At 44.4% G+C, this 27,157-nt stretch overlaps 1 protein-coding gene across 1 annotated transcript in view; it reads left to right on the top strand.

Moving 5' to 3' along the window:
* LOC134666834 (fat-like cadherin-related tumor suppressor homolog) overlaps positions 1–26,637 on the top strand; it is a 69,864-nt gene extending 43,227 nt beyond the window's left edge. Inside the window, exons 28-52 of the mRNA XM_063524152.1 lie at positions 3,091–3,448; positions 3,813–3,959; positions 4,766–5,069; positions 5,396–5,637; positions 6,194–6,428; positions 6,752–6,975; positions 8,380–8,680; positions 9,229–9,407; positions 10,766–10,987; positions 11,845–12,070; positions 12,441–13,891; positions 14,087–14,340; positions 14,787–14,878; positions 16,155–16,333; positions 20,948–21,082; positions 21,413–21,535; positions 21,810–22,069; positions 22,269–22,497; positions 23,010–23,163; positions 23,356–23,694; positions 24,045–24,176; positions 24,564–24,721; positions 25,112–25,301; positions 25,922–26,065; positions 26,474–26,637. Coding sequence (XP_063380222.1) covers positions 3,091–3,448; positions 3,813–3,959; positions 4,766–5,069; positions 5,396–5,637; positions 6,194–6,428; positions 6,752–6,975; positions 8,380–8,680; positions 9,229–9,407; positions 10,766–10,987; positions 11,845–12,070; positions 12,441–13,891; positions 14,087–14,340; positions 14,787–14,878; positions 16,155–16,333; positions 20,948–21,082; positions 21,413–21,535; positions 21,810–22,069; positions 22,269–22,497; positions 23,010–23,163; positions 23,356–23,694; positions 24,045–24,176; positions 24,564–24,721; positions 25,112–25,301; positions 25,922–26,065; positions 26,474–26,595 — 6,400 coding nt within the window. The 3' untranslated portion in view covers positions 26,596–26,637. The remainder of the gene's footprint in view (positions 1–3,090; positions 3,449–3,812; positions 3,960–4,765; positions 5,070–5,395; positions 5,638–6,193; positions 6,429–6,751; positions 6,976–8,379; positions 8,681–9,228; positions 9,408–10,765; positions 10,988–11,844; positions 12,071–12,440; positions 13,892–14,086; positions 14,341–14,786; positions 14,879–16,154; positions 16,334–20,947; positions 21,083–21,412; positions 21,536–21,809; positions 22,070–22,268; positions 22,498–23,009; positions 23,164–23,355; positions 23,695–24,044; positions 24,177–24,563; positions 24,722–25,111; positions 25,302–25,921; positions 26,066–26,473) is intronic.
* The last annotated feature ends 520 nt before the right edge of the window (positions 26,638–27,157 follow it).

Raw genomic sequence — 27,157 nt, 5'->3', positions numbered from 1 at the left:
AGCAGCATTAGCAGCAATTAGCTGTATATATTCTGTGTTGTATGATTTTAAGCAGACAATATTAAGAAAAATGTGATAGTGGCTACTAAATGCTGAAAAGAAGCGTCGGTGAAGACTTTCAACTGTATAAAAGCGGTTGCAGTTTCTGTTTTAACGCTAGTTTTTGAATAAAGGTGGACGCTATTACTGGAAGCTGTAATAAAATCCACATATTATTTGTTATTCAGTAGCTGCATATATGGGTTAATTATGGCTTTTATTGACATAACGTCTGAATAATAAATACTAAAACAACACTTATACTTAAGTTATAGCGATTTTAGTACACATATACTATATTTTCTTGCTAAAAGCTGCAAAATGAACGCAATGAGAAGCGCTATTCAAACTACTGCTTAGTATCAACAAGTGCGCAGTGGAGAGGGTTCCGTAGCTTTATACACGGTCAACAGTGCTACTTGAGTCTGATTGCTTTGAACTTGAGCGTGTTTTTATTTTATTTTGAACGCATCAGGAATAAATACGCATATTCTTTAATCCAACCATTATTTAAAAAATCGAGGTTTAGTTTTCTTAACAATTCTCTTCGATTGGTTATTTTACACAAGATGCATAGTCCTTTTAATTAGAGATGCACCGGATATCCGGTTACTATCCGGCCACTATCTTACTATCCGGCCGGATAGTGACCTTCTATTCGGCCGGATACCGGATAGTAACATTGCATGATTTCGGAGTAAACAAATTGGATTTAAGAAACAGACACGGTCATAATCGTACTTGTTTATTATTTTAAAACAATTTAATCATTCCACTGACTTGCACGCGCACTCATTTCGAACCTAGAAATGAGTCCGCGCGAACGTTTACTAGGAAACAGGTCAAACCTGCAGAATGCGCACCTGAAAAACCGAAATGTAGGTATAGTTCCGCCGGCCGAATATCCGGCGGCCGGATACCGGGTATTCGGCCAGTGTCCAGGCCGGATATCCGGAATCCGGCCAAACAACTATCCGTTGCATCTCTACTTTTAATGACGTAAAACAATTGCTAGTTACCATCGTAAACACTGTTAACTGACCATTTTCATACCTTACTGCAACGAGATAAAGTTTACCAATGGCCATTTAAGGTTGTTGTTAGTGGGCAAACAATGTGTCAAATGCTAGGTATTCATATTGTTGCATTAAAAAGTTGTAGACTGGACTGGGTATGAGAAAAATAAAATAATTACCCTCATAGCGAAATCGATTCTCCTGTCGATTTTGAACAGACTGTTTTTAGTTTTCAAGTGGGTCTACTCATATCCATCCCACACTGTACTCGTACTCATACCTAAACAATACTGCCCATATCAAACTATACTTATTGTACTCATACCCGTGATACCCGCTACTAATATGAATGAATGAATGATAAACCCTCACCTTCGCACCTATACCATATTCATATTCATACCATACTCGTAACCATACCACTCATACTATATACATCTTCGTACTCACGTCGTACATCTTTGCGTTACCTTTACCAACTACATATTTGTCGGAACTGATAACGGAAAAAATAACTGTGTAAACTGCCGTGCCCCCAGATTTATCATATAACTTATATATTATATCGCGTTTATAATATTAGTGGGAAGTAGGATTGAATATTGCCCGTGTTACATACCTATAATGTTTTATCATCAAAGTAGTGAGGATCTATGTGGTTTTTACTATTTGTGTATAGAACCCTAATAGGCTTTAAGATTGAGAAAACAATTACTATTATACTGATGTTATTTATTCAAAACTTGTTGTGTTAAGACCATTATTATCTAACATGTTGCTTAGTAACGCGAATAATGTAAATGCTTATTCAGAAATTAGCACAATAATAGCTGTGGCAGCAGCTTATATTCAGCACAGTCGGACGCCATTACGGTTGCTCACTTTCTAACCTCTACAATTATATAGGAATTGAAAATGAACTGAAAAACCCATTTTATTCATTTATAAAACTAGTTTTATCGTAGCATAACTTGTTAAAGTACATTTTCTATCACTAAAACATCTAAACACTGCAGAAAAATTACAAATTTAAATATGGAGTAGTAAATTTTCTATATTTACTGTTGAAACGGTGCATTATTTACGCGGCGCTTTAAAATTTTAAATAAAATGCATATATATATTAACAGTAAAGTCGCATGCGCAATGAAATTGAAGTTATGTAAACATCAAATAAATATATGGGTGATGTCCTCCTTATTTTGTAAGTTTTCACTGCAGAAACTACACTTTGACACGAGTTCACAAATTAAAATGGAGGACAAATCATTGATTTAACACAAATATCTGAATATATTTTCTGTAAAAATGCACTTTGGAACCAAAAGCTTCATAACGTGTGAATAACTGATTCATTGTGTACAAAGCTGGATAACTTTGGTTTAAAAGCGGTATATAAGCTTTTGACAGCCTCTATACAAGTGTTATTCAGCGATTCAATGTGTGGGCATACACTTATATAGCTATTACATTACTGTTATTCAGAAATAAGCGGCGTGGGCACTGCCCACTTTGCGCCCAAACCTTCTGTATAACGTCTGTATAACGCTTATTCAGCTGTTATACAGCTACCTTATTCAGCATTAAGTACGGCATGCTCTATTATTCAAACAATATTCAGCTACGTTGTGTTACTTGGGACACCAAGCATAACACAGGGTTTAGGATGCTAGATACCAAACTAACTGAGGCATATGCTCCACCATTGGTCAGTAAACAGTGTTGCTTTTAGCACAAAACAACCTTGTAACTAGAAGCCAGATTAGATTAAACCAGCGCTGAATATCGTCTACTAGTCACAGCGAAGGATGGTGGCAGATTTAAGATTTTATATGAAGGATATCAATGATGCGCCTGGGCGGCCTGGGGTACTGATACCCCATTTAAAAATCCACTCTGTAGGTGAATGAAATGAAATTAAATTGCTTTACCTTAGGTTTACCTTTAGTTCGCTTTGCTTTAGGTATAACTTTAGTAAGGTACTTATTAAAATGAACCATATTACAGCGTGTAATCATCATAATTTTGTTCCCAGCGCCCTAGTAAGCGAGGAGGCCGCCCGCGGCACGGTGCTGGCGCGCGTGGCGGCCTGGGACCCCGACGCCGGCGACGCCGCGCGCCTGCGCTACGCCACCGTCGACGCGCCGCCCACCTCCTTACTGTCCGTCGACGACACCACCGGCCTGGTCACCCTAACCGCACCTAGAGGATGGCCGAAAGACTCCTCGAGATCGCTAAATGTTTCAGTCTCCGATGGAGCTCACGCGGCGTTTGCGAGGGTGAAACTTACAGTGGTGCCCGCTAATAGACACGCGCCGAGATTCCCTCATCTAGTGTATGAGGCGAGGGTTATGGAGAATCTACCACCGCCTGTTTTGTTGACTACTGTGAAGGTTAGTTTAATTTTAAACGATATTTACACAGTATTTTTAGTACCCATTCTGTACATACAAACTTGAAGTACCATTGAAAGATAAGGGTATTTCGTTGAGGCACGAAATATGAACTATCATGACACTGGAAGCTACGTTTACGCTTACGTTTTGCTAGTACAAGAGCTGGAATCAGCTACTTTCCATAGAATCACTGTAGAAACAGATGGAAATAACATCGTGACATCATTTAAGATCATTTTTCGGGCCTAAGAGAACGAAATCTCCAGCGGCATATAAGGAACATCCAGTTTGTGTGGAACACTATGTTCTCATTAGACTCCCTGAGTGATCCTAAGATTAAACAATATTTGTTTTCATCCAGGCCGATGACGAAGATGGCGGCGAGTACGGCACGGTGACTTACTCCATCGACTCTGCGTTACTCCGAGAAACGTTCTCACTGGACGCTGCCACCGGCGCGTTGACCACGCGAGTGGCTTTAGATCGCGAGGCTAAAGCTGAGTGGGAGGTAACTACACACTGAACTTGATAAGAGCATGCTAGACGGCGGTGAGTGCGGCACGGTGACCTACTCCATCGACTCTGCGTTACTCCGAGAAACGTTCTCACTGGACGCTGCCACCGGCGCGTTGACCACGCGAGTGGCTTTAGATCGCGAGGCTAAAGCTGAGTGGGAGGTAACTACACACTGAACTTGATAAGAGCATGCTAGACGGCGGTGAGTGCGGCACGGTGACCTACTCCATCGACTCTGCGTTACTCCGAGAAACGTTCTCACTGGACGCTGCCACCGGCGCGTTGACCACGCGAGTGGCTTTAGATCGCGAGGCTAAAGCTGAGTGGGAGGTAACTACACACTGAACTTGATAAGAGCATGCTAGACGGCGGTGAGTGCGGCACGGTGACCTACTCCATCGACTCTGCGTTACTCCGAGAAACGTTCTCACTGGACGCTGCCACCGGCGCGTTGACCACGCGAGTGGCTTTAGATCGCGAGGCTAAAGCTGAGTGGGAGGTAACTACACACTGAACTTGATAAGAGTAGGCTTGACAGCGACGAGTACGGCACGGTGACTTAATACTCCATCGGCTCGGCGTTGCTCCGAGAAACGTTCTCACTGGACGCTACCACCGGCGCCTTGACTACGCGAGTGGCTTTAGATCGCGAGGCCAAAGCTGAGTGGGAGGAAATTTTAAAAACGTACGCGGGAAGTCCTAGAGTCCTCCCATGGAAAATTTTAATTTCACGCCTTTTTACTTACTGACAAACTGGGCTTGCCAGGACTACCTTCTAAATCTCTCTTAATTCCCCAGGTACCAGTGGCAGCGCGTGACGGTGGCGGCCGCATCCGCCACACCACAGTTCGCGTCCGCGTCCTCGACGCCAACGACCACGCCCCAGAGTTCCCCCTCCGAGAGTACCGCGCCTCCGCCCCTTACAACCTCCAACCACACAAGCCGTTCCTGACTTTAACCGCGCATGACGCGGATATTGGAGAACATGCGAGGATACGATATGAGCTGTATGATGGGGAGTTGAATTCGGATGCGGCAGGACTGTTTGAGATCGACGCGGTTACTGGGGCGTTGGCTTTTGCGAAGAACGCTTCTGGTTTTGGTAAAAATTGCTTCAAATAATTGAATCGCAAATATGTGTCAGTAAAATAGAGTTTGTCTAAGCTAAGTGGTAACGCCACCAAAACTTCATATTTTCATAAGAATTTGGACCACCTAGAACTTAATGGTGCTGTGGCCACTCTTTGTCACTGCAGACTTGACTTAAATGGACTATATGTTGTTCTACATTGTGTTGCATTTTATAATGCGGATCTGATCTTCTTTTAAGTGGAAACCAAATGCCTTTCAACTCAATATTATTTATTGATTTATGCACGAAATATTCCCATGTATTCTAACAACTAAATTAAAATTTCTCTGTTACAGCATCCCGCTCAGTAGTAGTCTGGGCCCGGGCCCGCGACGGCGGCAACCGCGCCGGGTCCGCCGGCGTCGCCGTCTACGTGCTCGGCCCCGGAGAACGGGCCCCAAGGGTCCAGCCGCCGCCGCCGGCCCTGTTCCTAAGGGAAGACGCAGCTCCAGGAACGTTGCTGGCGGAGTTAAGGGCCGATCCGACTGAGCCTATCCCAAGATATCGGTTGGCGCCGGTTAACTATGGAAAAGATCAGGTAACTCTTTCTTCTTGGCCTTGTCTTCTCTTAGACAGACTATACCCTCTAGCGTCTTCCTACGTCCTTGGACCTGGGGAACGGGCTCCAAAGGTTCAGCCCCCACCTTCAGACCTGTTTCTTAGGGTCGATGCAGCTTGAGGACTGATTTGACTGAGCCGATACCGAGAATATCGACTACAGCCTACAAACTGCTATGTAGTTTGGCAGATAAGTAGCAATAATGACTGTAAATTTCCTTTTTTTTAAACTATGGAATCAGGGGCCTTACAATGATGTCCTTATTGCGATTCTGTTTAGGACCTAAACTGAATCGCTTAAGGACGGACCTCATCATCATCATTCTCTTGCCCTTTTCCCATATAACTTATATACGAGTAGCTCCGTCCTTTAGCGATTCAGTTTACGTCCTAAACAGGATCGCAATAAAGACATGGTAAGGCCCCAGCTAATTTCTTGACTGGGTGGCTACAATTAGTAGGTAGAGACTCACCCAATCCTGAAGGTGAAACTGACTGATTCTTAATATTATTGACACAATATTTTCATTCCCCAGTTCGCCCTGGACGAGCAAGGCCGCCTCGTTCTCTCGGCGCCCTTGGACCGCGAGTCAGCACGCGAGCTCCCCATCGGGATCCTCTGCGAAGGCCCAGGGTCTCCAGCCCCGGCCACTCTACTACTGACTACTTTACATGTATTGGATGTGAATGAACACGCGCCTACATTCCACTCGCAGCCCTACGTCGTTCATTTGGCTGAAAACACGCCTCCTCATTCGACGGTCGTCAGATGTGAGTTCTTTATGAAATTCCATAGCTATCTTGGTCTTTAGGTTATTTAGTATTATGTCAACTTGGAAGGTAGAGATATTTTCTAAAAGCAGAGATATTCTATGTAAGTTTAGTAGCTAATATCAAAGAGAATTTGAAAAAGAGTAATATTCATTGTCAAAGTAAATTATGTAGTCAGTACATTTACTGCCATCTTTCGACACAATTGATTAACACTTTTGTATTTGATGATTGCCTGTTGAAAGAAAAGTAGGTATAGATAAGATGTAGTAAAAAATTAAATATTTGAAAAAAACTTTTCTAATGAATGTTTCTCTCCACAGTAATGGCGACAGACCCAGATGCCGGCTCTAATGGCGAGGTCCAATTCTCACTCGGCGAAGGCGGCGACTCAGCCCTATTCGCCGTAGACGCTCGCACCGGCTGGGTGACGACCCGCGCCTCTCTGGACCGAGAAACGAAAGCGGAGTTACGAGTGCCGCTAATAGCGAGCGATCAAGCTCCTCAGAAACGATCTAGTCGTGGCACACTCGTCGTACGATTACAGGTACATTTGGAATCTTCTTTTAGGGTTCCGTACCCAAAGGGTAAAAACAGAACTAAGACTCCGCTGTCCGTCTGTCTGTCACGAGGCTGTAACTAATGAACCGTGATAGTTAGACAGTTGAAATTTTCACAGATGATGGATTTCTTTTGCCACTATAACAACAAATACCAAAAACAAAATATAATAAATATTTAAGTGGGATACAACGAATATGTTATTTTTTTTGCCATTTTTGCGAAATGGTTCAAATCTATTCACTGTAGATGTACACACAGTACATAATTATTCCCATTTCAAAACCTGGCAACACAGTTACAACAACGCCTCTGGTGGTGCGGGCAAGGTAATCGCTTACCATCATAGCGGAAGCAGTTATAAAGTTGACCCAAAAAATTTTTATTAAGCTATGAGCTTCATCACATATGTTCCTTGAGTAATTCTAAGCATTTCAAGCCTGGGAGGCAATAAGAAATGTGTGTCTACTCGGATTTGTAATGGATTCAAACTTTCAACCCCTTTTTAACCCTGTTAGGGGATGAATTTTACAAAACGCTGAAATTACTTTTCCTGTCTTTTAATAATATCCCCAAATACAAAGATTCAAGTCCCGCGTTCGAAAATTTTTTTGATATCCATACAAACTTTCAACTCCTTTTTCACCACCTTAGGGGATGAATTTTCAAAAACGCTGAAATTAGTTTTCTTGTATTTTAATAATATATCGTTTTACGAAGTTTCAAATTCCTAGCTTAAAATAAAACTTGAACCCCATACAAACTTTCATCCACTTTTTAACCCCCTTAGGGGTTGAATTTCTCAAAATCGCTTCTTATCTCTTGTACACTTTATAAATGTAATCTAGTGTGCAAATTTCAACTTTCTATCTTTTGTAGTTTCGGCTCCGCGTAGCAAAAATCTCCAACCAAATTTTTCACCTTTTTACGTTTTTCTTGTAAAATTACTATGAAATTGAAAAAACAAATATCAGCAATGAATTCTACGTCTTTGGTTTATACGAAAATGATACCAAAGTTGCCCTAGTACCCACCAGGATCAGAGTAGATTTTTTTTAAAGATGACGGATGGCGGCCGTCTTTGTACCCCACCCTCCCCCCCACTTCAGGCTAGAAATGCTTAGAATTACTCAAATATCAGATGTGATGAAGCTCATAGCTTAATAAAAAATTTTTGGGTCATGTATGGCAGCGTTACATAACTGACTCCAGTATCAGGCGAGCGACCAATGCCCTGTTTATCAAAAGCTTGTGTAATACAAGTGGAAGTCCCTTTCTAACAAAGGCTGTCAATGTCACTTTTCGACAGCTCTTGTTAGAAAGGGACTTCCACTTGTAATTTAAGTTACAAGCTTTTGAGAAGGGCCCCATATCTTCAACTTGTTTCCAGGACTACAACGACTGTCCGCCCCGCTTCGAGCCGGCCACATACTCCGCGTCCGTGCCCGAGGACGCTCCGGCCGGCACCGTAGTCGCCAAGCTAACCATCACCGACGCCGACGCCACCACTTCCCCGCTCGCCTTCCTTGTGGCCTCCGGGGATCCGAGGGCGAGGTTCCAGCTGAGGCCGTCGGGAGAGTTGCTGGTCGCGAGGCCGCTGGATAGAGAGTTGGAGGAGAGCTATGAGCTGAGTGTTATAGCGACCGATGGGAAGTTTGATGCGCGAGCGACTGTTCAAGTAACTGTTACTGGTGTGTATTTATACGTACCGTCAAACGGGGTGAATAGGGATGGCTGGGGTGAATAGCGACAAAATTTTAAATCTAATTTACTTGACAATTTCTTAAAAAATACCCATCGCTAATTGTATCATACGACTGAAAATAATTGTAGATTTTGTATGATACAATTTGTTTGGATATTTTTAAAGAAATAGTGAGTAAATCACATTAAGTTTTGTCCCTATTAACCCCAGCTATCCCTATTCACCCCGGTTGACGGTATATTATTTTATTTCAATAAACTCCTGGTCGCCAGTAAACCGGTGAAAATTAGTAATTATGTCATAAAATGTACTAAAAAATAATTAAATCCTTCTCACATTGCGAGGCATGGGTTTTGGCACCTTTTTTTTACTTTTAAATCAATTAATACCCCTTTTTTCGTTTTTGGAGTTGGCCTCTTATAGTTATTTATTATGATCCATATTTTGTTCTGATGGACTTTGAAAACATGCCGTACATCTGTGGGTAGGAAAGACATTGTTAAATAATGCATAAAAATGTTGTCACCTCACCAGATGTGAACGACAACCCGCCCTACTGCGTGCGGCACCGCTACCGCGCATCCCTGCCAGAAAACGCGGCGGTCGGAACGCGCATCGCCGCGCTGGAAACGACCGATGCAGATCTACCGCCGCACGACGCACTGAGATACTTCCTCGAAGGCGAGGCTAATGAGGACTTTACCATTGACAAGGTAGGTTGTACTTCCACCACTGTTGTTTCTGTTGCTGATTTCTGTTGTTTCCACCATAAGTGTAATATAAGTTACTGTCTACGTTTGTCTGAAAACGCGGCGGTCGGAACGCGCGTCACCGTTCTAGAAACGACCAACGTGGACGCGTTTTTTTACAATGTGACGTTATCTATAAAAAGGCTCTCATATAAATACAATGCCCCGCCTCGCTGTGCGGCGTAATAAGCGCCATCGACAATGAGATCCCTTTTTATAGATGATGCCACATATTAGCAAAGAAAATTTAGTATAGAGGCGTATTGTCTAAGTAAATTTAGTAATCACTGTAAATTTACTGCTATCTTTCGACACAGGATTAAAACTTTTAGAACGCTATTTGACTTTAATCCTTGTTCTTTCACTGATATGTGCGTACACGAGCATAGGCCAAAGGTATGCTATCTTATCGAGCGCAATTTTTCTTGATTTTTGGAGGCACGTTTTATTAGACTTTATTTATTTTATACGGAGTTATATCTATGAGCTCTCTCTTTGGTCGGTCCCTCATGTCTGAGGATCGTGGTCAGTATCAGGGTTGCATCTGGAGCGGATGATCTGTCTCCACCGGTTTCTGTCCAACGCGTCTCTGACGACCGTGTAGAAAGCAGAGGATGACGAGTCTTTAACTTGATCGGTCCATCTTATTGGTGAACGACCGCGTGATCTCCTGCCTTCGGTGTGTCCAATCACTATCAGTTTTTCCAAACTTTCGTCACCTCTGCGCACTGTGTGTCCGAAATATGATACTCGTAGTATACGCTGTTGGCATATGGTGGATAGACGAGTTTTCACTCGGAGCTGGGTTAGGATTGATGCATTAGTACGTCTCGCCGTCCAAGGTATTCGCAACATTCGTCTCCAGCACCACATCTCAAATGCATCAAACCTTTTTCTCTCTCTGGCCAGGATAGTCCACGTTTCCACTCCATACAGGAAGATAGGGAATACTAGTGCTCGTATCAATCTGATCTTGGTTTTGATACCAATTCCCCTTTTCTTCCAAAAGTTATTTAAACGGGTCATAGCATCCTTTGCCATCCCGATTCGCCTTCTTATCACGGACACACATTTGCCATCATTGCAGATTTGGGAACCCAGGTAAATATAGCGGTCGACTATATCAATGCCAGGAATGTTGCAGGTGACATTTGCTAACTTTCCGGCTCGATCCACCACCATCACTTTGGTTTTCGCTCTGTTCACAGCGAGACCTACGTTGCCACTTTCTAATTCGAGTCTTTGAAATAATTCACTCATGTCTTCCATTGATCTATCTATGATATTAGGTACAAAATTTAACCAATCTTCTTCATCCACAGGAAACAGGCGAAGTACGCGTAGCGCGCGCACTCGACCGCGAAACGCGCTCATCGTACGCGCTCGCCATGCACGCGCAAGACCGAGCGCGTGCGGCGTGGCGGTGCGCGTCGGAGTTGCTTGTTACTCTGACAGATGTGAACGACAATGCTCCGAGGTTCTCTGCGGAGCTGTATTCTGTTACTCTGCCTGAGGATGCAGAGTTGGGTACTCTGGTTGCCAAGGTAAAACTGCAGAATTTATACGCTTTAATTTCTAAATCCCTTGAGATTTCTTCGTAACAACAGACTAGCAGTGGCTAGTGAACCTACCGCATCCATCAACCACCAATCATCATAATTCTCAACCAATTCTGCAATTTTGTGAGCAGTTTCGATGACAGATTAAAATAGTACACTGTGTAGGGCGGTAAACATAATTTCTGAATTTACAAAGGAGTGTAAATTGAAGCCCGAAGCCCAAGGCGAGGTCCGTTCAACCCAACACGAGTTTGTAATTAGAAGAAGAAGAAGAAATACATTTATTTTAACGTCACAACATAGTACATGAAAAAAAAAAAGTATGCAGACATAAAACAGATTAGGACGCTAAAATAGGATCCCCACTCAGCATGATGCCGCGGCAGACCGTGGCGCTGGTTTTCGGTGGGGACCTGACTTAATCTAAAATTGAATAGCGACACGTATTACGCCAACGACACACAAATAAATTATTTACATTGATTAAAAAAAAACATGTACACAATTACTGTACAAAACAATTACTGTACTGCCCGTGGGACACAATGTTTTTCTTCACAAAGTTTTTCCTGACAAAGTGGAAAAAAAGGAAAAGATAAAACTTCTGCCTAAATTGCGGGATATATTACAGCCTAGGGCCCTAGGCCGAAATTTAGGATTTACGGACCGCATCACCTAGCAAGTGTGATGAAAAAATACATTACAGCCCTAGGTCGAAATTTAGTATTTACGGACCGTGTCGCTTAAATACGTGTAATAATATGTTACGAGCAAGTGTGATGAAAAGAAAGTTTAAGATTTCGTTATCCTCCCTGATAGTTCTAACCCTTATTTGTTTACAGGTTCACGCCACAGACCCTGATCTAGGCTCCAACCGGCTCATCACCTACTCATTCGTGGAGGAAGAGGGCGGCGACGGCGGCGTGTTCTCTCTCTCACCGGACAGCGGCGTCCTTACGCTACGAGCGCCGCTTGACAGAGAAGCTGCCGCGTCGCATCGAGTGTTACTGAGGGCTACTGATGGGGGAACCCCGCCGAAGTCTTCCACGGCTGCTTTGCGACTGACAGGTACATATAAGGTTAACAGTGAGCCAACGGTACACATAGAATCAGTGTGTTTATTTGAAAATGCGACGTAGCGAAACCGTGCTATGATCAAGGTCACGCTTTGTGTAGGTCATAGTATGTATCTTCAATCTTTTAATTGTGGACTAAGTTACATTAAATTTTAATTATACATGTCTAACAAGCTCTTGTTCGTCTTTTTCTGTCATTATAACATTTGTGTTTGTTAGAAAGGGAAAAAAGGTTTGCTAAGTATTATGGACAAGAAAGTATGGATAATATTATACTGGGGGTATGAAGTTGCCCGTGCCCCGTAGTTACACATACATATTTGATAACGATTTGAATTCTCACACGATTAATGTCTCCCCAGTCGCCGACGTCAACGACAACCCGCCAGAATTCGAGTTCCGCGAGTACCGCGCCGCCGCACCCGAACTCGACGCCCCCGGCACTGAAATCCTCCGCGTGCGCGCCACCTCGCGGGACACCGGAGTCAACGCTGAAGTCTCATACTCCCTAGTAGCTGGCGACGATCGCGAGGATTTCACTATAGATCGTGCATCGGGAGCGGTCAGCATAGCACGACCGCTCGACTACGAACGACGACGAGCTTATTTACTAACGATACAGGCTCTAGACGGCGGCTCTCCGCCGCTAGGCGATCTTGCAACCTTGAATATCTCCGTTATAGACGCTAATGATAACGCCCCTGTATTCGCTCAAGCGTCTTACAACGCTCGCGTTCGAGAAGACGCGGCTATAAATACAAGGATATTACAGCTTATAGCCGATGACGCCGATGATGGAGCTAATGGAAGAGTCACTTATACTATCGCAAGGGGTGACCGCGATGGGCGATTTAGTATTGACGAAGACACCGGTTATATATCTGTGGCTGCGCCTTTAGATCGAGAAACTGTTTCGACTTATTCACTTGAAGTTCGCGCTAGGGATCGAGGATTACCAGCGCTTGAAGCTTCCGTACGAGTTGCAGTTGAAGTGTTAGACGCTAACGATAACCCGCCTCTATTCGAACGAGCTAACTACTCTGTAGTGGTCCAAGAAGATAGACCATTAGGACATGCATTGTTGAAACTAGGAGTGACAGATGCGGATGCGGCACCTAACGCAATGCCGTATACATTTGATTTTCAAGCGGGCAACGAAGCGGGCGCGTTTAGATTAGAACAGGATGGTACTTTACGAACCGCTGCACGCTTCAACCATCGCATTAAAGAACGCTACGCGTTACAAGTCCGTGTATTTGATAATGGCGCACCGCCTTTGTATAGTGACGCTTGGATACACGTACGAGTTATAGAAGAATCTCAATACCCGCCTGTAGTAACACCTTTGGAAATCCAAGTGAATTCATACTTAGACGAATTCCCTGGCGGTGTACTTGGTCGAGTAGTAGCCTCAGACAGAGACGCTTACGATACTCTAACATACGCTATAGCAGCTCCAAAGCCTCCGCTTGGTCTTTTCGAGATTGATGCAACAGATGGTACGCTTCGAGCGGCACCGCGTTTAGACGTAGGCGAATACAAGCTTAACGTGACAGTTGCTGATGGAAAATTCATATCACATGCTACAGTTCGAGTAACGGTACTTCTAGTATCAGATGCGTTACTAGCTCAAGCGGTGGTAGTGCGTTTCCGAGCCGTTAGTGCGGAGGACTTTGTGTTGAGTCACAGGAAGGGGTTTATACGTGCCGTGCGTGAGGCGGCGGACTGTGAGCCGGGGGACGTGGTGCTGTTGGGCGCGCAGCCTGAAGGCGAGACGGAGGATTGGGAGGAAGGGACGAGAGCGAGACGGCAGGTTAGTACGCACACATTTCACCTTAAATAATATATTAGGTAGAGTTACATTAAGAAAAGTCTGCAGCGATTTTGTTAGCCCACGCAGTGCAAGTGTTTAAATAACACGTCATGATTTCATAGAAGTCACTGACATGCTTTCTGTTGTTTTCATTTGAAGCCAAAGTACCGTAGCCACATTGTTTTTATTACCCAGGTGGCCCGCGACCTCGACGTGGCTCTAGCCGTCCGCGCGAACGGCGGGTGGCTAGCCGCGGACGCGCTCCGCCGTCGCTTGCACGCGCACCTCGAGCGCTTAGAAGAGCGTGCGCGACTGGTCGTAGAAGAGCTGGTGCGGGCGGCGTGCGGCGGATGCGTGCACGGGGCGTGCGCGGAGCGGGTAGAGCTGAGAGCGGAGCGGTCGCGGGCGGTTATGAGCGATGTCTTCGCTTTAGTGGCACCACCTTTGAGGTTAGTTGTATTTGTTGGAGCACGACTGGTGGTAGAAGAGCTCGTGCGAGCGGCGTGCGGCGGATGCGTGCACGGGGCGTGCGCGGAGCGTGTAGAGCTAAGAGCAGAACGGTCGAGAGCGGTTATGAGTGATGTCTTCGCTTTAGTAGCACCGCCTTTGAGGTAAGTCGTATTTTTTTTTACGTTACATGGATATTATAGTTGACTAAATTGTGGTATAATGGTTATTTCAGTACAGACACGAGTGTCAAAATAGAGTAACAAGGAAACATATTCTTTTATTGTTTTATTTGTGAAGTTTTAATTTTAGTGTTAAATAGACGAGTAAAAATTTGAATTTACAAGTTAAATTTACTCAGAAATTAATCACTTATATGTCTTAACCTGTGGATGAATACTTAGTCGCGTTAAGAAATGTTTCTTAGCTAGATTATTTCGTTTTATAGGTTACGCGGGTCTTGTGCCTGTGAGCCGGGCTGGGCGGGGCCGCGATGCGAGCACGAAGCCGAGTGCAGCGGGGTGGAATGTGCGGCCGCTGGTAAGTGCAATAATGAACCTACTGACTAGAGACATAGGGTTGATAATTGTGTGTGAGCCCATCTGACGCCGAGTGCAGCGGGGTGGAGTGTGCGGCCGCTGGTAAGTGCAATAATGAACCTACTGACTAGAGACATAGGGTTGATAATTGTGTGTGAGCCCATCTGACGCCGAGTGCAGCGGGGTAGAGTGTGCGGCCGCTGGTAAGTGTTATACAGTATGTAAACTTCATCATCATCATCATCTCAGCCATAAGACGTCCACTGCTGAACATAGGTCTCCCCCTCCATACGTGCCGGTTGGAAGCGACCCGCATGTGTAGGTCATACTGAGCAACTTTTACTATGGCACGTACCCTTAAAACGCGAAAAAAACTTTGGTTGTTTCATATATGTTGCTGGTCTGGCATTGAAATTTTCTCAGGGAGAGTCAATTTTTTTTCGTTGGTGCCATAGTAAAATTTGCTCAGTGTGACCCATTCATTAACGGGCTTGAGTAAATGGTTTTAGTAAGTTTACATACTGTATTTACTGTTCATATTTACTTACTGTACTGTTGTCCGCCATCGCTTTACACGACAACGTTTCCATCTTTACCACTATAGATGGTTGGCAGTTTTCAACTGTGCGTTTCCCCAAGAACTTCCTTCACGATCTTCAAACCTTCAATAATAGAGCGTACTCCCATCTTAAATTCCGGCAACGCACTTGCAACCCTTGTACTGTTGCAGGTGTCCATGGGCGTAATTGCTTGCTTGCGATTCGTCTGCTCGTTTGCCTCCTATATCATAAAAAAAACAACGGGTTGCACTCTGGGAGTGCCGGCAGAAGTGAAAACTCAATGACATTGTAACAGTTTTTCGACCAGCTCACGTGTCCGTCTAACGAATATTCAATCTGTCGAATCCGTCGGTCACGTGACCTGTCGCGAGTTTAACATTTTTTCCCCATCACAAAAAGTGCACAGCGCCGCTAAAGAAGTTTTCACTTCAAAAACTTTTTATATCATAAAAAGAATTCAGTTTTTAAGACTACTATGTGTGGTACGATATTCTATGTGCTACGCTTTCTTTCTACATCAATGATGTAACATTCATTTATGAGTGATAGTTTTCTAAGGGCCACTTGCACCATCCCACTAACCCGGGGTTAAGCGGTTAAACCGTTAACCCAGTGTAAAATTGTACTGGTAACTATGGTAACTCCATATTTAACCGGTTAAACCCGGGTTAGTAGAATGGTGCAAGTGGGTTTAATACAGACTTATCATTTCTACAGGCCCTCGAGTCCTTCAACTAGCGGGCGACGGCTACGCGTGGCTGCGCGTCGAGCGCGGTGCGGTAGCGGGCGAGCGTGTACCAGAAGACGAGTTAGCGTTAACGCTGCGTTTCCGCACTAGACGCGCGGCCGGCACGCTGCTCTGGCTGGCCGGGAAGGTTGACTACGCTATACTTGAGGTAGGTTCTAAGATTCTACGGTGGGTGAAGTAGGTACGGCCACTGTTACAGTGGCCATCAGATATATCGGAGCGGCCAAGGTGCTCACAGATATCTGAACACGCCTCTATTGTCAAGGCGTCAGAGTGCGTGTTCAGATATTTTTGAGCACCTCGGCTGCTAACGCTGTGTTTTCGCTGCGACGCGCCGCCGGCAAGCTGCTATAGCTGGCTGGAAGGTGGACTTCCCATTGCCATACCCTGATATGTCAGAATTTTTAAAAACCTTAACTATAGTGCGACATAAAATAGTAGAAATTAAATAAAATGGTACTACAAAATTTCCATACTAAATTGTAGCCATGTTTATAAGAATTTTAGCTCAAAAATGTGACAGTTACGTCGAAACTGGCGTCCTCATTTATTTTATACTGTTTTATGTCGCACTGTGACTATGAAATAGGGATATGTAACGTAATACGTTACATGTTTAATAAAAATAGACCTTAAGAACTACTACTTACCTAATTAAAATATATTTACAATACTAAACTAATGTACACACTAAAATATACAAAAATACTGTCTTAGAACTAGGTAATTTAGATTATAAAATCATCATCACGCTGGTTAATTTAAATATGTCGCGCCATAGTTATAACATTCACTCACAATAATGTTCACATTCGCGAGTGCATGAACGAATGCACTGATCGGTGCGCTGTGTCATCGCGCACGGCGTTGGCTCGTTCATTTTACCATTGCAGTTGAGTGGAACGCGCGTCGCTTAATTATCGATCTCTGCTACGGATCAAATATAGAAACCGTAATCGAATTTTAACTTCGTCCCTACGTGTTCCTCAACCATTATAAAATCACTGTGGTGTTTAATTATGTTTTTAAGTGTACCCCGAATTGGGTAAGTGGATACATTTTATATGCTACTTGCTTAGAATGTTGTAGTGCTATTTTATTGCTTTGGAATTTTAACTTGCATATCATTTTAATCACAACCATTTCTTAGTAATTGCCATTTAACTAAAGATTTATAACTTCATCACTATAGTTTTGTTCATAGTCATCATGGCCAAATGTTAACCGACCCTCCATTTTGTATTAAAAATATAATTGCATTTAAATTTCTTTCTTTCGTTAAATTACTTCGCCTTTTTGTAATCTCCGTATCTGAATTGTGAACTTCCACGGCAACACAACTACCATAGTGCTTTCCCGCTTGCCGTTGGTGTTCACAAAAGGCTTATGGACCGTTTCTAACGCATTGTCTGATGGCGCGTTCCAGGGTCCAAAGTCCAGAGTGACTTGTTGGTTTCCGGCTTGCCGCCCGCTTGCCGTTTTGCTACTGGCGTGCTTCTGGCCCTTTCCCCGACTCAGCGCCACGCAGTTCGAAGCTGCGCTGAACTCAGCGCCGGACAGAAACACCAGCGCCTACCACCTCGGCACCGTCAGGGGAGTACTTCGGCTGCAAACGACTAGCGGAATCCGATCGTTATAGAGTATTAGCCCGAACCACGACATTTACCCATTTTTACCATCTGAGCTGGTTGTAGTAATAAATAATTATTTTGTACCGTTCTTCTGCCTACTCATTTATAATTTCCCATCCCTAGCGGGACATCTAGTAGGTTAGAACGCTTCAAGAACGCGACACTGGCGCCCAACGTGGGGCCAGTGTCGCGTGTGTGATGAAGCATCGCCGCGGAGTCGATGACGTTATACCTGACGCTCTTTCTCGTGCTGTCCCAGTCAATGCTATTTCTTTAACCAATTCCATAACTAACACGAGTGATGATTGGTATAAACGAATTTACAACGGTTGCCTTAATTCTCCTAGTAACTACCCAAATTTCCAAATTAAGAATAATTCTTTGTTTCGGCTATGTAAATCTAAATTTGATCAACTTACTTCTGAATTTGATTGGAAAGAGGTAGTGCCAAGCGAATTTCGCGAACAAATTATAGAGGAAAACCATTCGGAACCAACAGCTGGACATCTTGGCATCTTCAAAACTTATCGACGGTTAGCACTAAATTATTTCTGGCCCGGCATGCACCAAGATCTCGTCAAGTTCGTGGGCTCGTGTTCTGTTTGTTTGTCGTACAAATCTCAAAATCATACGACTTTGGGAGAAATGGGACGTCCGAAACAGTGTTCACGTCCTTTCCAAATGATTTCTGTAGATTTTATTGGCCCGCTACCCGTAACACGCAAACAAAACAGCTACATTCTAGTCATTACTTGCTGTTTCTCTAAATATTGCGAGATATTTCCTCTACGTCGTGCGACTAGCGATGCAGTAGTTAAGATTTTAGAGGAAAACATATTTTTGGTCCATGGCGTTCCCCAAACTATTTTCCTCGATAATGGTAGCCAGTTCACTAACTCGGCAACAGATGCTCTTTTTAAACGTTATAACGTTCCAAATGTGTACTTTACGCCAAGATACACTCCGCAAATTAATCTCGTAGAACGTTACAATAAAACAATAGTCACGTGTTTATCTACGTTCGTTCAAAACGACCACCGGACATGGGACACTTTTATTCCCAAAATAAAGTTCGCCATAAATAATTCTGCGAACGAATCAATTCATGGTTATACACCATCATTTATTGTGTATGGACGTGAACTTGTCTTGTGTGGATCTCACTATACAGATAGCGATCTGGGTGACGAGATATTGTTTTTACCTCGCGATTTTTATGTAGAAAACCGTGGTTGTCTGGCTTCTGTGTTTAATGATGTGCAAGCTTCTCTGTGGCAGGCACATGTAAAAAACACTGCCCAGTATAATTTACGACGGAAACCTGCTGATTTTAATGTTGGGGACATAGTCTTAAAACGCACGTACATTTTAAGCGATAAAGACAAATACTTCAGCAAAAAATTTGCGCCTAAATTTATTAAGTGTCGTATAGTCGAAAAGAGGTCTCCTCTTGTGTATGTCTTAGAGGACATGAATGGAAAAAACCTAGGGGTCTGGCATATCAAAGATATCAAGCTGGCCAGCAACCTTAGGTAAACGCAAGCCCTGTAGTTAAGACCTTGTTATTAGTATAAGTCATGTGTGCCATATATCACAAATGCCTTTTTGTATGAAAGGACGCGTTGTCAACTTTAATAGTTGCATTTGCTTTTATGTTTGAGATAAAGTCAGAAAGGAAATTATGAGAGATGATCGAATGAAAGTGAAATGCTAATGGCAATCCAATCGGATTTTCTTTTAGAATAAAACCCTTTCGATGGAGAGGGGGGTATATGTAACGTAATACGTTACATGTTTAATAAAAATAGACCTTAAGAACTACTACTTACCTAATTAAAATATATTTACAATACTAAACTAATGTACACACTAAAATATACAAAAATACTGTCTTAGAACTAGGTAATTTAGATTATAAAATCATCATCACGCTGGTTAATTTAAATATGTCGCGCCATAGTTATAACATTCACTCACAATAATGTTCACATTCGCGAGTGCATGAACGAATGCACTGATCGGTGCGCTGTGTCATCGCGCACGGCGTTGGCTCGTTCATTTTACCATTGCAGTTGAGTGGAACGCGCGTCGCTTAATTATCGATCTCTGCTACGGATCAAATATAGAAACCGTAATCGAATTTTAACTTCGTCCCTACGTGTTCCTCAACCATTATAAAATCACTGTGGTGTTTAATTATGTTTTTAAGTGTACCCCGAATTGGGTAAGTGGATACATTTTATATGCTACTTGCTTAGAATGTTGTAGTGCTATTTTATTGCTTTGGAATTTTAACTTGCATATCATTTTAATCACAACCATTTCTTAGTAATTGCCATTTAACTAAAGATTTATAACTTCATCACTATAGTTTTGTTCATAGTCATCATGGCCAAATGTTAACCGACCCTCCATTTTGTATTAAAAATATAATTGCATTTAAATTTCTTTCTTTCGTTAAATTACTTCGCCTTTTTGTAATCTCCGTATCTGAATTGTGAACTTCCACGGCAACACAACTACCATAGTGCTTTCCCGCTTGCCGTTGGTGTTCACAAAAGGCTTATGGACCGTTTCTAACGCATTGTCTGATGGCGCGTTCCAGGGTCCAAAGTCCAGAGTGACTTGTTGGTTTCCTGCTTGCCGCCCGCTTGCCGTTTTGCTACTGGCGTGCTTCTGGCCCTTTCCCCGACTCAGCGCCACGCAGTTCGAAGCTGCGCTGAACTCAGCGCCGGACAGAAACACCAGCGCCTACCACCTCGGCACCGTCAGGGGAGTACTTCGGCTGCAAACGACTAGCGGAATCCGATCGTTATAGAGTATTAGCCCGAACCACGACATTTACCCATTTTTACCATCTGAGCTGGTTGTAGTAATAAATAATTATTTTGTACCGTTCTTCTGCCTACTCATTTATAATTTCCCATCCCTAGCGGGACATCTAGTAGGTTAGAACGCTTCAAGAACGCGACAATATATTCACCTACTAACCACTAGAAGCCAGCTAAAATGTACTCCTTTTCTCATTCTTTTCATATACCTACAAAACTTGTTGTTGACCACTGACAATGTTTATTTTAAAGCCTACCTTTGATCTGGTAAAAGTTCCTAATAATGTTGTACGTTCGCAGGTCGTGGAAGGCTTCGTGCAGTTCCGTATGGAGCTCGGCTCCGGGCCCGTGTCTGTGCGCTCAGCAGTACCTGTAGCGGACGGGGAGTGGCACGAACTGAGGCTTGAGCGGCGGGGAGCTGGCGCCAGGCTCACGGTAACTAACCTACTAATATGCTATATGTGAGATCCTCTAATTGGCTCTGTATCACTATTTAAGACATTATTAACATAGTATGCATTAGCTGTTAGTTCTCCATTTTAAGAAATCACTTAGTTGATATATACTTTTTTACGTGAAAGTCGTTATGGATATCGTTTTCTAGATTCTCGCGGGTACGTGTTTTGAAAATTATGACAATTTTTAATCCAAGATGACTGATGTTTTCGTAAAAATTGTCATAACAGGGGCCTGGACAATTTAATTAATATTTTTTTAGTATCTGTATACCAATTCACGTTATTTACTTTTTTGTTGTTGTGTCAGGTGGACCGCCGCGCAGTCCGCGGCGCCGCGCCTCCCCCCGCCGCGTTGCTCGACGCACGCGCAGATCGGCTTCTACTCGGAGCGGCTTTGGCTCGTCATGCGCACGCGCTAGCACCTGAACAGGTAAGGCATTATTAGTTGACACCGTTTTTTAAGCAACGTTTAAAAGCAGATATAAAGATTTAACATTAAATCTGGTGCTACATTATGACACCAGGTACTATAATAAGCACATTACGTGACTACGTCGAAAAATTATAGGGCGTTGTACGATACACGTGCTAATACGTAATCCTATTTTTCGCGCTCGTATTATAAATAATAATTATTCGTTTAGTTCGTAGTTTCGTTCATTCTGCTTTCGTGAATGAACCTGTACATTAACCCTCTCATTCAGGTGACCCGCGGCTTCGTCGGCTGCATCACCGACGTCACTCTCGGAGGCACGCTGGTCCCTCTAGAAGAGGGCGCCGGCGCCGAGGAGGCCGCGGGGCCGCGAGTCCAACTCGTCAGGCGGGTGCGGGCGCGGCTCGCCTCCGCCTGCGCCCCGCTAGCGCCGCCGACGGCCTGCTCTGGCTACCCGTGTCTCAATGGCGGGACGTGCCATGAGTTAGCTAATCTGTTGGAAGAGGGGGCGGAAGGCGAAGAAGGATATAGGTACGTTTGAAAAGTTAATTCGTATTGCTACATCTAGAATTCTTGAGTACAATTAGTCAGGCGGGTGCGGGCGACTTGCTTCTACTTGCGCTCCGCTAGCCCCGTTTACGGCGTGTTCTGGGTGCCCGAGTCGCAAAGGCGGGACGTAATACATTCAAATTCTTCTACGGTTAAAAATAACATGTGTTTTTTCTCATAGGTGTACGTGCCACGCGCGCTTCTTAGGGCGGCGTTGCGAAGTGGACGGGGACCCTTGCGCGGCGCAGCCCTGCCTGCACGGGGGGGTGTGCAGCGCGGCGCCGGCGGGCGCGGCGCGGCCCTTCGTGTGCGCGTGCGGCGCGGGGCTGAGAGGGGCGCGGTGCGAGCTGGGGAGGTGGTGCGGCGCGGAGGGGGCGCCCGTGTGCCAGCATGGAGGGGCGTGTGAAGAGGTATTGTTGAAATTCTACTGCAAGTAAGTACAAGTACCTACAAGTTCCTGATAGTTATGTCATTGGTGAAATAACTGTTTAGCTTTGGTATTTTATATATAGTCTGTCAAGCCATATCCGTCAGTAGAAAAAAGCGTCATATTTTAAAATGTAGGTGCGATAGGTAATCATCTCATAATAAATTTTGTATATCGCGCCTTTTTTTACTGACAAAGTTGTTTGACCGGCTTTATTTCAGCTTATACTTAGGTCATACTGAAAATTCCTAGACTGGCCACTTAGAAAAAATAAGTCATCTCATATATCGCCGCCGCCGTGACGCCGAAATAATTTTTAGCTTGTAAGATTTTACTATTGTATGTATGTTAGTTTGTAAGATATGTATCTAGGAGCCTTAGTTGCCTGATAATAAATGATATTTGATGGTAGCATGGATGACAGTATGGCCACGTATAATTCGCATATATCCTTAGTAGCAATCAGCAGCAGAAGTAATTTGTTATATGTTCCAGGGCGAATGGGGTCCATCTTGCCGCTGCCTGGGCTACTACGGTCCCCGCTGCGAGTATGACGCGGACGAGTGCGCGGGCGAGCCGTGCCTTAACGGGGCCACGTGCCTTAACGAACCAGGCTCGTTCAGATGTCTGTGCCCCCCGGATAAGACTGGTATGCTCATTTTTTTATTAGCCTACTTTAAGGTCCCACTGCTGGGCAAAGGCCTCCCCTCAGTTTCTCCACTCGACCCTGTCATCGGCATTTTCCCGCTATTTGTAGTAGAATGCGTCCAAGTCATCCCGCCATCGTCGTATCGGCCCTAACATTCAATAAAACGTATTCTAATCTATGATCTTTCCACAGGCATGAACTGCGGCAACCCTCTCTACTCCGACGCCGTAATGGCGGGCGGCATCGGCGCGACCAACACCCGCTCCTTACGCGACGCGTGGCGCTGGGCCGTCGAGTCAAAATGGCCGCTCGCCGCCGCCGCCGCCGCGCTACTACTGTTACTACTACTAGCGCTACTACCACTAGCGTTGCTAAGGAGAAGGACGAGTCATCGTAGCGCGGAGAGCGCGCCGCTGAATAGCGCTAAAGCGCCGCCGAGGACCAAAATGTCTAATTTGGCGGCGGCGCGGCCGGCGTCTTGCGCTAGTGCTACTGCTACGCTGAATAACTTGGATACGCTGCGGTCTTACGGTGAGTGTTTACTATTACTACTTTGAAAAGGGCAGATATAAGAGGGATATGAACTTAAGTTACCATGGACCTCTGTTATATAATACTGACGTGGTCCGTAGATTTACTACAATTGCTTAATACTGACAGCGGTTGATGGCTCAAGAGTTATGCAAGCCTCTCTGTCACCTAATTAAATTTTAGTCAGCTAAATTAAGGCGAAAATGTTTAGAATTAAATAAACTAAAGCGTAACAAAGGAGAGATACTTATTAAACAAAACCATTTTAATAGCCAAAGTTCTCAAAACAATCGGCCAAAAAATTTAAAAATTTAAAATTGTATTTAAGTACAAAAAAGTTTATTGCACAGGATCAGCAGGCGATGAGCTGGAAGGCTTGCCGCCGGACATAAGGAGGAACCTCAACGTCGAGCCGGCAGAACGCAAGCCGTGGTCGGAGCAGATGCATTTACACTCCTTCGTCGACAATAAGATTTATAACGGTAAATAACTATATACATATAGTCCCAGGCCGATAAGAAAGAAGTCAATTTTGACAGTTATGAATTGACCTTTATATATGACACTGAGGTCAGTTAAACGGTCAATTGATAGCTGTCAAAATTGAGTTCTTAACTCAGACTATATTACTTACAATTATTTAATTCATTAAACTTTGCAAACTTTGCTTTGCTTTTTTTCTACATATGTATATGTGTTTTTTGCATGCCTGTTGGTCAAATATAGCGACACCACTATTGTAAGATTACCATCACTGTATGTACTACCTATGTTTGCAAATAAAACATTTTGAATTTGAACCACCATTTAATTTTGTCTCTTTTTAACAAACACTGTCTAAATGTTTACCTTCCTCATTTCGTTCACAGATCTAAAAGGCTGCAAGAACCGCCTCCGCGCTACTTCCCCCGTCAGCGTGCGCCGCCTGCCGGCGTTGACCGGCGACGGCGCCGGCGCGCTAGTCGGCGGGTACCACTGGGACTGCTCCGACTGGTGCGGCGGGCAGGGCTTGCCCGGCATCTCTGAGGTGGGTGTTGTAATGTTAGGAACAATTGAACGTGAATATTTTAAGTAAAGTGTTAAGTAGTCCAAACGTAAATGGCATTCTCTTATAAAGTCGAGTAAAATTATGAATTTGTTGTCACCACATTACTGAGAATTTGTAGGTAGTGTTCAGGTTTACAGTGCAGGAGGTTTAGGACAGGGGCGCCGCGACATTATCTCGCCCGCGAAGTAGAGACCACCCGTCCCTCTCTAATTAATAAAGTTGAAAAAATGTAGTCTGTCTCGTGGGCGAGTCACGGTGCTTCTGTGCCCGCAGATTGTGGAAGAAAAATCTCAAGTATCTTTATTTCTGCTTCTTCATTAACTTCACTTCTTGTTTCTTTATTAACTTGTTCAATTTTGTAACCCCCAGGTGGCCGGGTCGGAGCGGCCGGACTCGTCCGAGCCGAGCCCCCCCTCGCTGCCGTCGCTGCCCTCCCCCCCCGCGCGGCGCGCGCGCCCCCCCGCCCCCGCCGCGCACCCCCCGCCGCCCGCGCCCTTCGACACGGACTCCGCGCCGGACGACCTGGACATGGACCACGACCCCCACCAGTTTACTGATGGTAAGTGTCTCTATCTCTCTCTAACTATCTGATTCTCGGTCGCTCTCCTCGTTGCCTTCAACCCCCGGCGCCCGCGACCCGCACGAGTTTACTGATGGTAAATGTCTCCATCTCTCTCTATCTGATTCTCGGTCGCCCCCCTCGCTGCCTGACTCGGCAATTGAGAATCTACCGCGAACCGTGAAAAATATATCTATCTTATTCTAAATACAACAAGATGAAGAGACGCTTATGCGAAATTATAATCACAAGTAAGTTACCGCATTGTTACCATTCTTCCGCTTATTAGTTATTTTCCCCGCGTATCGTAGGATGGTATTCTACCTGATTTAAACTTTCACGATTATTAAACATTATCAAACTGCACAACGGGACTTAATCGCGTATTTAAGTTTTAAGTTAATCTTAAAACTTAAATACGCGGTTAAGTCCCGTTGTGCAGTTTGATAATGGTATTCTACCTATCCAATTTCTTCATCCAATGTGTATTGCGTCTCACATGTTGCTTAGTGACAGAATGAAACGCAATGCACTTTGGACGAAGAAATTAGACAGCCCTAAGATACAAATCCATTTTTCTTTTGCATGTTTTTATTTAGTTTTTTTATTTAATTTCACAGCGTCGTCATATTTACTCCATCCAGACACGTATCTACCTCCTTGCGCAGACGATACAACGGAGGCACAACCCTCCCCGGTCTCCCCTCGGCGTGAAACGAGAGTGCGTCGAGATCCGGACGCCGCTAGTCTCATTACCATGCTCGGTAAGTTTACCCACTTCATATTTACCACAACAGAGATGCCATCATCCCCTTTCCCCCCTCGTGGTGACAAATGAGTGTCATTTTGTAGTTGCTGTCACGCAATATAGGTAACAAATGAAATAAGCTAGTAAAAATAAAAAGAACATTTTTAAAATATATATGAGTATATATGTCATGCCGCTCCACGGACGGCACTGACCTTATGGCGTGGCGGTTAGCGGTTACGCTATTATTAACGCCGCTCCAATATTATTGCGGCGCTATGCGACGTAAGCGCCCGCCGTCATAAGGTACCTTTTGCCGTGGAACGTCACATGTAATATCCACAAGTATACATAAAAAGTCTGATTCATTAATTTTAAGCAGTCGGGCTTTTTGTTTTTATAATAATTGACATGTTTGTTGCAGAGGAGCGTCACTCGCTGCTCGGCGGCGGCTCGTGCTCGGACATGTCGGCGCACCTGTGCGAGATCGAGGAGAGCGACGACGAGGCCCCCCCACCCCCGCCCGCGCGGCACACCGACGTGTGACGCCGGCCGCGCGGCCTCTAGCCGCTGACTGACTAGTGTACACACGCCTTTATTCACCTTACAAGCGGGACAGAACAAGGCATGCGGCGCGAGGCAGCTCGGCGCGCTCACTATGCCCCGTGCGAGGCATTTACGCAATGTTGCGGCAATATCCTCGCGAGGCGGCTCGTTTTGTTTGTATGTCTTTAAAGAGCGTTTTCACATTGTCCAATCTGATATCGGATGTAGGATCCTACATCCTCGTAGTCGGGCCGCGAGGTGTACTGGGGAGCGCCGTCCCTGCTTCAGCGGCACCCTGCAAAAAATATTATGTCACACATATTTACGCACAAAAACATTTTTGTTTGTGTGCGTATCGGTCCGACAGCTGACGGGGGTCCAACATGTCTATAATCATCGGAAGTGTATATCCAATATCAGATGTCGGGTGGGGTCTATGGGAAAGACAGATGTTAGAGAGTGACCTGTGGCATGAAGTTCGCTCTTTCTGAGTTAAGATTTTTTTGCCATGCAGATTTCTGAAATAACAATAACAATTTCTGAAATGAATAAATAAATACAG

The sequence above is a fragment of the Cydia fagiglandana genome, chromosome 8 (assembly GCF_963556715.1).
Source record: "Cydia fagiglandana chromosome 8, ilCydFagi1.1, whole genome shotgun sequence".
NCBI classification, from domain to species: domain Eukaryota; kingdom Metazoa; phylum Arthropoda; class Insecta; order Lepidoptera; family Tortricidae; genus Cydia; species Cydia fagiglandana.
The sequence above is the reverse complement of the archived record's forward strand: the minus strand, read 5'-3'. Positions and strand labels throughout refer to the sequence as shown.